Raw genomic sequence first — 13,250 nt, forward strand, 5'->3', positions numbered from 1 at the left:
GCCCAGGAATGTGACCAGCAGCTGAGAAGGAGTCCTGACACGGGCTCCGTTTCATTAGCAGGGCGTCACACCTACCACACATGCCATCAGGGGCACAGGCTGCTGTTCAGTGGAAGGCAGGGTCCTGACTGGCCGTGCACCTCCCACTCCTGTCCTTGCCCTAACTTGCTGCAACCACCTAAACCAAGTTCCATGGACCCCTCACCTGACACATGCCCAGTCCCCTGAATTCCCCTTGGTCCGTGGCTCCCACACCTTACATGGCATGGCCAGCCTCAATTTCCTTATCTGAGCAGAGCCTCACTGAGCAGTGGTCAGCACAGCCTGGCCCCATAGATACGCTCCCCACAGGAGCCTGTGCAGGCAACCTCCCCTCCACTTCTTGTAGCCCACCTTCCAGGGCCATGCTGGGGTCTTTCCCTATCAAACTACCAGTGGCACTTTTCACAGAACTAGAACAACATAATTTAAAATTTTTTATGTAACCACGAAAGACCCCGAATAGCCAAAATAATCTTGAGAAAGGAGAACAGAGCAGGACGAATCATGCTCCCTGACTTCAGACTATACTACAAAGCCACAGTAATCAAAACAGTACGGTACTGGCACAAAAACAGACACATAGATCAATGGAACTGGAAAGAAAGCCCAGAAATAGACCCATACACTTATGGTCAATTAATCTACCACAAAGGAGGCAAGTATATACATTTGAGAAAAGACAGTTTCTTCAATAATTGGTGCTGGGAAAACTGGACAGCTACATGTAAAAGAATGAAATTAGAACATTCTCTAACATCATATACAAAAATAAACTCAAAATGGATTAAAGACCTCAATGCAAGACTAGATATTATCAAACTCCTAGAGGAAAACATAGGCAGAACACTCGCGGCAATATTTTTTTGAATTGGTCTCCTAGAGTAATGGAAATAAAAGCAAAAATAAACAAATGGAACCTAACTAAACTTAAAAGCTTCTGCACAGAGTGACGGAAACTATAAACAAAACAACAAGACAACCTACAGAATGGGAGAAAATATTTGCAAATGATGCAACCAAAAAGGGATTAACTTCCCAAATATACAAACAGCTCATATAGCTCAATACCAAAAAAAAACAAACAACCCAATCAAAAAAATGGGCAGAAGACCTAAGCAGACATTTCTCCAAAGAAGACATACAGATGGCCAACAGGTACATGAAAAGATGTCCAACATGACTAATTATTTGAGAAATGCAAATCAAAACTACAATGAGGTATGACCTCACACTTGTCAGAATGGCAATCATCAAAAAGTCTACAAATAATAAATGTTGGCAAGGGTGTAGAGAAAAGGGAACCCTCCTACACTGTTGGGGGGAATGTAAATTGGTGCAGCCACTGTGGAGAACAGTATAGAGGTTCCTTAAAAAACAGAGTTACCATATGATCCAGCAATCCCACTTCTAGGCATTACCCAGAAAAGACAAAAGCTCTATTTCAAAAAAAAAAATACATGCACCCTAATGTTCATAGCAGCACTATTTACAACAGCCAAGGCATGGGAACAACCTAAATGTCCACTGACAATTGAATGGATAAAAACGATGTGGTACTGTATATACATAAAGGAATATTACTTAAATAAAATAAAGGAATATTAGCCATAAAAAAGAATGAAATGATGTCATTTGCAGCAACCTGGTTGGACCTAGAGATTATCATACTAAGTGAAGTAAAGTCAGAGAAAGACAAATATCATACAATATCACTTATATGTGAGATCTTAAAAAATGATACAAACGAACTATTCACAAAACAAAAATATACTCACAGACATAGAAAACAAACTTACAGTTACCAAAGAGGAAAGAGTTGGGAGGAGGATAAATTAGGAGTTTGGGATTAACAGATACACACTACTATATATAAAATAGATAAACAATAGGACCTACTGTATAGCACAGGGAACTATATTCAATATACTGTAATAACCTATATTAGAAAAGAACCTAAAAAAGAACACACACACACACACACACACGTATACATGTATATACACATATAAACAACTGAATCACTTTGCTGTATACCTGAACATTGTAAATCAACCATACCTCAATTTGTAAAAATATATTTTATTGTATTAATTTTTAAAAAAACCTACTGGGGTCCAGGGAATCCACTTGTAAAGACTCCATCAGCCATACCCTTGTGACTTACTACATTTTTGATAGATGTGCTATTTTCAGTGACATATTTATTTTAAAAAAGAGAAAAAAAGGGCATGCATTTCTGTGGTTATGACAGGCACAGCCAAGCACTTACTCTCCTGCAACAAGCATGCATATTTTTACTCTTGCTCAGATTTTCCAGTCAAAATCAGTGTCTTATTTCTCACGGATACTTCTTTCCCTCTGTGATACAAAACATCTCTATTCTCCTGCTCTCACCAGGCCCTCCAGACCACAATGCTCCACAGAAACAAAGTGAAATAAAGATCAAACCCAAAGGCCTACACCTGCACAAAGTTAGCAAGAATCTGGTCAAAACAGGGCTCTTCCTGATATGCTAAAGTCCCCAAGGGATCTCTCCGACCAGTCCAAGATATCCTTTCACTGCACCATTTCCAAGGTGATGTCCTACATCTGTGCAGCAGGGTGATTCAGACCTATGTCCTTCACAGCTGCACTCGACCAACAGGGATCCTTGTTCCCAGAACTGCCCACCCACTGCAGGACCACACTCCCTTTCTGACTTCATTCTAATCTTTGGAAACCACACGCTTTCAAGGAACGCACCCAGATTTGCCAAGGAACAAGCACACATTACCATTTCCTGCGCCACGTCATCCGGTGTCTCCCTCTCCAGGTCAAAGGTGAATTCTATGGCCCCATTGTCCTTGGGCTTGCCCTTCAGTTTCTTGGGGTCCTCAACCCAGAGCCGCAGGGCGATGGTGGACTTCCTGCCATGGTCCTCCTCGGCCAGCTCCACCCTCACACCTGTGTCCTCCGCGAAGAAGGCGTGGCTGAGAAGGTCCTTGATCTCGTACCTGGGGAGGGGATGGCTGTCAGGCAGGACAAAGGCACACTTGCTGAGGGGGTCCTGGACATGGGGTGCAGGGGCCACGACCAGCCCAGTTCCCTCTAGAAAGTCCTCTGACTGTACTACCCACTGGGCAGTCTCTGCCCTCGCGGGCAGCACAAAACAGTACATCTCCATTCCTTAACTCCCAGGGGAAGAGAAAAAACCTACTACTGAAGACATCTAATTGCATAATACGTAAGCCTTCTTTTTTTCTCTCATTATAAAAATTAAACATCCCCACTTTTAAGAGACTTGGGTAATTCGGAAAAGAATGTTTAAATCAGGCTCTGCACTGTGTAGTCAAAGCCTGCTGAGGTGCTAGGGAGCTCTCAGTTGTCACAGGATACCTGGCTCCAGGTAAAACTGAACTGGACCCAGAAGAGGCAGGCCCCCACCTCCCCAGCTCACCACCTGAGGGACCCTGGCCTCAAGGAAGCAGGGACATTTTCAGAGGCTCCTCAGCACGGTAATGGGGGGTGGGTGTTGCCATGCTAACCACTCTGCCGCCCAAATCCACATCCCTAAATGCTCGTCTAGTTCCCGTCTCTGGCACAAACAGATCCCTGTTTTGTCCTGGGATCGGCTTCCTCCCAGCATCCTGTCTGTGGTCACCGTGGCCTTCGAGTTCCAGTGGCTCATCCCTGATTGCTGCTGAAGACAACACATCCCACATGCCGCCCAGACAGCCACCATGAATGAACGGGGGAGAGTAGGGTGAGCAACCCTCAGGGAGGGTGACAAATGCCTGTGGGGACCCTGGGGAAGGTCAGGAGTTAGGGCCCCTGGGGGTGCAGAGGTCACAGCCCTGGGGGCTCTGTCTGTCCTGGTTTGGGAGGTGGTCTCTGTACTTTTCTGATGTGATATACTTTTCACAGTCGTTTAGTATTTTTGTTTAAAAAACAAAACACAATAACCTGCGGGGGCCAAGAGAGAAGGCCTGGGGATCAGGACAGGGCCCCAACATGAGAGATGACAGAAAAGGACAGTGATCAATGCTAGGCACAGAAATGGGGGAGAGGGCATGAGCTGGGTGTGCAGGGGCAGGCAGGGCACATGAGGAAGTGAGGAAGAGGTATGTGGGGAGAGGAGGAGGAATGGGGAGGTGGCGAATGGGCAGGAGAAGAAGGGCAGGAGGGAGAAGGAAGAGAGAGGGAGGAGGGAAGGAGATGGGAGAAAGGAGGGGATAGGGAAAGGAGGGCCAGAAGAGAAGAAGGAAGGAAAGAAAAGGGAGGGATGGAGGGATGGGGAAGGAGGGAGGGAAGGAAGGAAGGAAGATAGGATCGAGTGGGGAAGAGAGAGAGGAGGGAGGGAAGAAAGGAAGGAGAAAGAGAGAGGGAGGAAGGAAGGATTGGGGAGGAGAGAAGAGGGAGGAAGGGGGTAGGGAGGGAAAAAGGGAAAGAGGGAGGAGGGATGGGGGAGGGAAGAAGGAAGGAGGAAGGCTCCGAACACACACCTAGCATCCTGGCTGACCAGCTGAGGAAGGAAGGGCCCTGACCTGAGGTGGGAGCTGGTCTGCGGGGCATCTCAAGGGCTCTGACTTGAATGTGGGACTTTGAGATGGGTCAGACAAACAGGTGCATGAAAGACGCAGCCTGGAGCTGAGAGAGAGGGCAGGATGAGACTCACTGGGGAGCCTGGCATGGGGGTGTCCTCTAGGCTCGGGGGATGGATAGGCTTGCTGGGGACAACACAGAAAAAAAGCAACAAGGGAAGAATGAGGCCCCAGTAGCGCCCACATTCCAGGCTGGGTGGGCGAGAAGCAGCCAGCAAAGGGGTTGGGGGCTCTAGGACAGTCCCCAAAGCCAGGGAGCATGTTCCAGGCAGCAGAGCTCAGGCAGGGACTGCCCACCAACCGCCCAGCAGGCTTCTTGGGACCCGGTATGCCTGTGGCCTAAAGTGGCCTATCTCCAACGCTCTTCTTCTCTTGGGAAGCGATTTCAGCCAGAGCCACAGCCCAGATCCAGTGCTGCCTGGGAACTCACCTTTCCTCCTTGTTTTTGCAGATACACTCCCCAATAATCTCCTTGATTTCAGGATCATGCACTTTCTCAAAGCTGGCCGGCTTGATGCCCTGAAGATGATATGAGCAGAGTCACCTAATACCAAATTGGGGTCTGTTTCTTGCGCACCTCACACTCACCCCAGCAGAAGAGAAGGCAGGAAGTGCATAAGCCTTGTTTGGGGTTGGGGTTGGGGTCGGGGGGGCTGTTTCAGTCTAAGTCCCCACTGAAGGGCTGTCGGGAGTAGTGAGGTCCGGGGAAGAGAAAGATTCAGGGGACACTCAGAGCAGACATCAACGATGCTCACTCTGCCCAACCCAGCTCCCCACAAGGGAGCATGTGCACTCTTACTGCACAGCAGAGGGGGCAGGAGAGGCACACCTGCCCAAGGCCACCCACCAGCCAGCCAGGGCCTCCCATGCCAGCTGCCCAGAGGGTCTTGGAGGCTGGAAAAGGAACCCTAAAGAGCTGGCCTTTCTCGCCACAGCCCCCTGGAGGGTGCAGAGGTCACTATGTGGTCGCCGTTGCTGGCCCCACTGTGGTCACCGGTGGGGCTGACTTCCAAGGCCTGGTGGCTTGAGGGGGCTGCAAGCAAGCATCTGTGCCACGGAATTCCAGAGCCAGCAGCCACATCAGATGACTTTCAGGCAGCGGGAGCAGGAGGTGGCTGAGCATTCATGCTGACCATAGACCCAGCGGGTGCTAGGGGTGTGCAGCCAGAGGCATGGGGGCAGCAGTGTCAATCCCACAAGCAGATAGGATTCCAGGAGAAACGGGCTGGACTGCCGGGCTTATTTGCAATCTGTTCAGGATGGGGTTTGGGGGGAGGGGATCCTGGTTTTTAAACATTTTGAACACAGTGAGGGCTCAACCGTCATGTTCTTCCTCCTTCAAAACGACTTTGTCTTCAAAGGTCTTGTCCTGGCTTGTTTTTTTGTTTTTTTAAAGCATACATTTTCCCACAGAAAGGGATGGGGGAGAGGGGAGGCGCACCCCCAGCCGAGAGGCAGACCTGGGAGTGCAGTATCCCCAGCAGCTCCCACCACCCAGCTGGGGCCCCATGGTGCCCACCAAACCCCTGCCCACGACCCCTAGCCATAACCAACGGGGGTCAGGTTATGCCTGACATGCAGGGGAGTCTGTGCAGCAACAGACACAGCACCCTGGGTTTCAGAAGCAGATAAGGGGTCCCCCTAAGATGAGAACCCCGTGCCACACCACTGAAGCCAACAGAAAAGTTTACCTATGCCAGAAAGAAAGGCCACAGTCCTACGGGGGTGGGGGCAGGTGGTCTGAGAAAGTATAAATACAGGTTAAGTGTGTACGTACACTGTCATTTAAATCTCTGGAGCTGAGGCCCCCAAAGCAGGTGAAGAATGTACCAGAAGAACAAGTGGCTGTTTTGAAGGGGCTCGCGTCTCTGGGCTCAGAAGCACAGAGTTGGGGCAGCTGAGAACTATGGGCACCAAGACCCCAAGAGACCCCCAAGGACAGGAGCAGATGCCGGAGGCTGGACCAGTGTGTGGGTATAGTGTGAGGGCCCAGAGGACCCAGAGCACAAGGGTGTTATTGCAAACAGAGGAAACACCAAGGATCAGGGGATGCACCTTTCATCTGATTTCCTCAAGGAGGCAAGGTGGGGCCGAGCCTAGCTTTACCCAAACCAACATGGGTCCACGTAGGAGCCGTGGGACCCTGACTAGCGTCCTGTCTCCCAGGGCCTAAATGGGAGGCAGCAGGGCTGGTGGAAGAACCAGAGTGGCCGAGGAGCACGTGCCCAGGGGACTCAGTCCCTGTCTCCCCAAGCCCAGCAGAAGGACCACCACTCCATCCACATGTGCAACCCGAACCAAGGTCAGCAGCTGCTCCACCTGCACCCTGGGCACCAGCACCGCTTCAAGGCCTGGCAACGCAGCTCTAACCTCCCTTGGGTCCCTCCCCTGTCCTCCTGGAGGACCACTGCCCACAGCCGATGGGCCCACCTCTCCGGTCAGCACCACTGGGGAGCTGCACGCCTATCTGTGGGTCTCTGACCCATGCCCACAAGTGCTGCCAACCAAGGATTCTCTCTTCCCACCTTGCACCCTCAGCGGCACACAGGAGGGGCTCAAAGCAAATAAATGACCAATAGATAACTTAGAATTAAGAACCAAAGGACAAAAGCAAGCTGCAACCTGAGGGAAGGGCTCAAGGTGGAGGGCGGGATAAGGGCGGGCGCTCTGGAGTGGCGAGAACCATGGCTCCTCATGCTTCTGCAGAAGTGAGGAGGCTGCATCGGGGGCGGGGGCGAGGCAACCAGCACTCGGGTGGTGGGGCCTTGGGGCCGCAGGTGCAAATGGACAGTGAGCTACCAGGGCCCAGAAAAGCCACAGCCACAGCTGCCCTGCCCTGGATGCTCCCCTTGCGTTCCCCACCCAGCGGGACAGCCACAGGGAGAAGAACAGGATGCTGTTTTCACAACTGAAACCATCCAGTTAAAGCCTAGAGGGCTTCCCTGGTGGCGCAGTGGTTGAGAATCTGCCTGCCAATGCAGGGGACACAGGTTCGAGCCCTGGTCTGGGAAGATCCCACATGCCGCGGAGCAACCAGGCCCGTGAGCCACAACTACTGAGCCTGCGCGTCTGGAGCTTGTGCTCCGCGACAAGAGAGGCCGCAACAGTGAGAGGCCCGCGCACCGCGATGAAGAGCAGCCCCCACTCGCCGCAACTAGAGAAAGCCCACGCACAGAAACGAAGACCCAACACAGCCATAAATAAATAAATAAATAAATAAATAAAAAATTAAAAAAAAAAAAAAAAAAAAGCCTAGGGACATGCCAGAAGATGGGAAAGCCAGCAGCCCCCAGGTGGCACAGAGGAGGGGTTCTATGGACAGGTCGCCTGGGCACCTCCTGGAGAGGCCCCTTGAGTGCTCCAGCCCCGCAGCGCTGCGTGAGGCCCCAGTGACAGCCTCCAGGATCCGCCCACGGCCCACATTACAACTGCTGCTACTCCATCACAGCTCAGAGACCTGAGTTACCCCCTAAGCCTCTATTTCCCCATCTGTAAAATGGCTTCCTTCCCGTCCTCACACAGCTTCTGTGAGGATTTTACAAAGCACACAGAGCCCAGTGCGGGACACACAGCCCGTCACAGTGGCCGGTGGACTCACACAGGTGACCTTCCTGTAGATCTGGGCAGCGTTCTGGCACTCTGAGTAGGGGTACTCCGAGGTGGCCATCTCCAGCATACACATCCCGAAGGCGTAAACATCCACGGACTCATCATAATGCTCCTCGTACATCTCTGGCGCCATGAACTCGGGGGTACCTGCGCCCAGGAGCAAAAGATGCAGGGTCAGTGGTCACTGAGCCCAGGAGACCCTTGGGCCTCTCAGAGCCCCACGCCTCCTCCCCCATCCACAAGCCAAGGCTGGCCCTGCCCCCATGCTCCTTGTCATTGGTCCTGGAATGCAGGATTCAAACAGGATTCTGCTTTACTGACAGAAGTTCCCCAAACCTCCCCCTGGACCCTCCTGATTCCAGGTTGGATCAGTTTACAGCGCCATCCGCTGACCACAGAGCTAGGAGACCATTACTTCCCAGGAGACAGGGTTTGTGCCAGAAATGGCAGAGGTGCCTCTCTGAGGAGGCAGAAGCCTGAGCACACCCGTCCTGGCCACAGGCCCAGATAACCCCAAGCAGACGAAAACGTGTGGCCACCACAGAGCTCCTTAAACTGCAAAACCCCAGAAAGCCTCCCATGTCCCTAGACAAGCAGAGCACCCAGCAGCCCAGACGGTGATCATCTTCGCTGAAGATGGCTGCCTGGGGACAGCTGGGCAGGCGCCATTCACCTGGCAGGTACCAGCTAGGTGTTATGGTGAGAACTGCCCATCCTTTCTAAGCACAAGAGATTTTAAAATAACGCCTACTCTGAATTTTTAAGGCCATGAGAGACTCACATCGGCTGAGTCAAATAAGCCATATATACGACTGCACAGGCAGGCTGACCGTCCCATGTAAAACGATAAGCACAGACCAAAATGACTCATCTAGGAGGTGGGGTTATGGCTGCTTTTTCCTTTAGTTACACTAGTCTGGTGTTTTTAATTTTCCTGTAACAAACATTTGCTTTAAAAATCACAAACTCCTTTTATTAAAATAGGTCCAGCTGAGCACCTGTCAAGCTGAATGCAAAGAAAAGGGGCCATCAATTTCAATAAGGCTGCTTTTAATTTTCACTTCTCCATCTTTGTGGACTTTGGAAGATTCTCAAAAGGTTCCAGTTTTCTTGAAAAGCAGATGCAAAACAGCACAGACTATTGGGTTAAAAAGCACGGGGGGTTGTGGGGGGACCTGGGATGCAGAGAGATTAAGGGTGATTTTAATTTTTTCTCCTTTACCTATAATTTCAAATTTAAGATGTACTATATGTTTAGTAAAAAAAGTTAACAGTTTGGGTAAAAAAATGGGAAAAACAAGAATCTATGTTATGATTTACATACATGCATAAAGAATTCTGGAAGATTCCATCAGAAATAATGATGAGTAGAGAGAAAACAGGAGTTCAAGGGACCTTGCACAAGGAATTTTTCATCCTTTTGGGCTTTTGAACCATATGACTGTACTGAAAATTTTTTGCACTTGGCTATATCCATCTATAGGAGAAGAGGGAGAAAGGAGCCTCAGGGCTGCTGGCAAGAAGCTGGGAGCTGAGCTGGCCTGGGGGGACCCCACTCACCTGGTCAGGACTCCCAATCACCCAGCTCAGACTCTTCTGAGACCCTTGGGAACCAGGAATGCTGCTTTACAGGAAATACCCCAAGGCCCCCAGATGTCCTGGCTTTGGGGGGGTGGGTAGGGTGGGCAGTGGGTGTGTGTGGGCCCCAGCTCCAATCCGGGATGGTGGGGGATGCCAATTCTGCACATGCGCTTGGGCCACAGACACTGAACCTTTTTCTCTTTCCTTACAATGTAGGCATTTAAATTTACATGTTAAGAAGAGAGACACCTGTCTCTCCAGGGACCTCTGGGCACATCTCCTCAGCCCCATGGCCCTGCATCCCCCACATCCCAGCCTCCATGGCTGTGAACACCTGCAGGAAGGACTGCGCCCACTTCACCTCCACCTACTCAGGACCCAGCACAAACGCAGTGAGAGCACACCATGACAGCGTCAGATCCAAGCGGCCCTCAGGGACAAACCCCACAAGGGTCATGGATAGCATCTGGGAGGCTGCCACCCAGATGTCTCAAGTGGGCTATGTCTTATCTGCACAGAACCTCTCTGATGGCTGCACCCAGAATGGGTCCACAGCATCAACCACCCCTCAGGTACCCTGGACACAGCATGGAGGGGAAAGCGTCATCCTAGGGGATCCCCCACCTGACCACAGAGCCCCCCACACTCAGCTAAGACCCCTTGCTGAGGCCAGGGCCTTGCTGTCCAGGGCCTATTTAGATGCGTTAATCAGCCCCCACTTACAATGAGTGTGGAGTCTCGTGGGCTCCGGCTGAGCAAAAGGTGGGGTGATCAGGGAGCCCCATGAAATCAGGCACCCTTTGTGGGGCTCACTGTGCCTCCTGGAAACACCCAGGCTTCATCTCACCCCAACAACTGGAAAGTCCATTTCCAAGAGGGAAAAGAGGCACCAAGGAAATCCCCACTTCCAAGGCCAAATCTGCAAAACCTGCCTGGAAACCTCCAGCAGCTCACAGGCCTTGGGGGTGTGCCCCACAGCTAGACCCTCACCTGCTCCACTTATTTCACAGATAGGGAACTGAGGCCTGGGTCAACCCTTGCCCTACCACTCAGCTTCCCTGTTCAGCCGGAGGCCCCATGTTCACAGGGCACCCCCAGTGGCCACCCTGCCCCAGATGTCACATTCCAAACCCACTACCCTGCCAGAGAAGTTTCCAAATTCCCACCGGTTTCATTTTCCACAAACAGGTCAAGTTCTGTCTCCAACCATACAGCAAAACCATGAACTCGCAAAGCCCTGAATCACCCTCTCATTCTGCTTATGTGGGAAGAAGCCCTCGCATCACGGCACGCAGGAGAGCCTCTCCCAATCCCACCTGATCCAAGCTTCCAGAGCCACATCCTGGAGCCACCTGACCCTGCAGCACACTGGCATTTTCCAGACATCTTGAACCCCGTGAATGGCTGCCCCACAGTCCCTCCAAGCACTCTCTTTGCAAAGCCTGGAGGGGCTCCCACCGGGCCTGGTGGACACATAGTGCCCACTGTGTATCAGGACCACACCAGGACCCCACACGGTGCTGGCACGAGCTGCAGACCATCTCCTCATGGCAACTACAGCAACAGAGTGGCTTCTCAGAGGAGGACAAGAAATGCAGAGACAGGAACGGCCAGCAAACTGCCATCCACATGGAATCCCTCAGCCCCCATGCCCCACACGCTCACTCCGTGCCCCAAAGTACCCCAAGGGGTCCTTTCTGTGGGCCTCAGGGCCTGGGGCACCCTACCCACCCCTCAGCCCACTGAAGCCAGCTCCAGCCTCACTGACCACAAAGTCCCCACATCCCTCTGTCCTCCGGACCTCCTTCCCACTCCCAAGTACCCACAGTACTAACAGCCCCTTGGTGCCAGTCAGCCTCACCACCCAAGGGACAGAACCAAGGGACTCACAGGGCATCCAGGGCTGCAGCCCGGCAGAGGGGCACAGGAAGGGAGCAGAGCTAGTGCACCTCACTCTTGCGGGACGGTGACCCCGAGGGGTGGGGAGGTGCCCTGGAGACGGGCTTACCTATCACACTCTTGGCAAAGGATGCTCTCTTGAGGGTGGCCAGGCCCAAGTCGCCAATCTTCACAGACCCTGTGGGTCCGGTGATAAAGATGTTGTCGCACTTGAGGTCCCGATGGATGATGGGGGGCGTCCTGGTGTGCAGGAACAGCAGGCCCTTCAGGATCTGCCGGCACCAGCTGCGCAGGACCTTGGGCTTCATCACCTTGAACCGCTTCAGGTACCTGCGGGTGGGGGTGCGGCTCACCGACGGCTCGTGTGGGGAAGGGGCTTCCGATTGCTGGGGGCTGTGTATTTATCACCCAAACAGGGGCACTTCTGAGAGAGGGGTGCTGGCCACACCAGCCAGGACCACCCCAAGCAGATAGGACGTCTGGGGCCTCAGCCATCGCGACTCTTGAGCCCTGGGTCAAGCCCACCCCGAGGCCCCGGCTGGCTGGGCAGGTGGCATGCTCACGTCTTCAGCGTCCCCGAGGTCATCAGTTCAGTCACCAGCACGATGCACCGCTTTCCCCTGGCACTGGACTCCCAGAAGTCATAGAAGCGCACAATGTTGGGGTGCTGCAGGCCCTTCAGCATCTCAGCCTCCTCCTTAAACCGCTGCCTCTCCAGTTTGGTGAGCTTCCGGTCCTAGGGAGAAACACACACAGGCTGAGAGGGACGCCCCGCGCAGCCTCAGGCAGAGGCCTTCTAGGGAGTCAGGGCCAGGAATCTGCCAGGCCACTCGCTCGTCTCCTTCCACACAGAGCACAGCAGATGGAAAGGACTAGACATCTAGGGTCGAGGGAAGTCTGACCCAAGTCCTTCCCCTCTTTATCCACAGAGAGCAGAGCAGGCCTCTGACATAGAAAGCCGGCACAAGCTGCTCCTGGCTCTCCGACATCTGCAACATAGGACCCTGAAGCCTCATTGACCCTGAATGAGCTCCTCCTTGCTCAAGAAGGGCTGAGGCAACATGGTCTCGGGAACCAGAGACACCTCCAAAACCCACACTGCAATACTCATGAGCTTCTCCCCTAAAAACAGCTCTGAAACCTTGCTCCCTCCACACCTACTTATTGAGTATTATTAAAAGAAAGAAGCATCCATTTACTTCTAATTTACACATAACTTTGAGAATACGTTCACAACCACAGCAGATGACAACCGGAAAATCAGGAGATGCTGACAAGAGACAAGAACAGAGAAGAAGAGCAGAGTCCCAGCCATGCCTGCATCAGTCCCAGAGGACATGGCAGACACACCTCCTGGGGCCTGGGAACGCCTGCACCTTGAGCACTAAGTTGGACCTTAAGTTTAAGTGGGGAACTATAACACCACCATCAAAGTACTACGAGTCACCTCTGGGGTGTCGCCCATAAGTGTGCTCCAGCCACAACTCTGGAGGAAGACCACTGACACCCGCAGCACATTCCAATACCGCAAGCACCTTG

At 52.4% G+C, this 13,250-nt stretch overlaps 1 protein-coding gene across 10 annotated transcripts in view; it reads right to left on the bottom strand.

The window, feature by feature from the left end:
• Nucleotides 1-13,250, bottom strand: part of WNK2 (WNK lysine deficient protein kinase 2) — a 158,642-nt gene that overhangs the window by 103,852 nt on the left and 41,540 nt on the right. For all 10 annotated transcript variants that reach the window (XM_032635702.1, XM_032635707.1, XM_032635704.1 and 7 more), the window contains exons 3-7: nt 12,275-12,447; nt 11,821-12,041; nt 8,221-8,378; nt 5,053-5,141; nt 2,816-3,035 (exon numbers count right to left, since the gene is read on the bottom strand). In XM_032635702.1, coding sequence (XP_032491593.1) covers nt 2,816-3,035; nt 5,053-5,141; nt 8,221-8,378; nt 11,821-12,041; nt 12,275-12,447 — 861 coding nt within the window. The remainder of the gene's footprint in view (nt 1-2,815; nt 3,036-5,052; nt 5,142-8,220; nt 8,379-11,820; nt 12,042-12,274; nt 12,448-13,250) is intronic.

The sequence above is a fragment of the Phocoena sinus genome, chromosome 6 (genome assembly GCF_008692025.1).
Source record: "Phocoena sinus isolate mPhoSin1 chromosome 6, mPhoSin1.pri, whole genome shotgun sequence".
Classification (NCBI taxonomy): Eukaryota; Metazoa; Chordata; class Mammalia; order Artiodactyla; family Phocoenidae; genus Phocoena; species Phocoena sinus.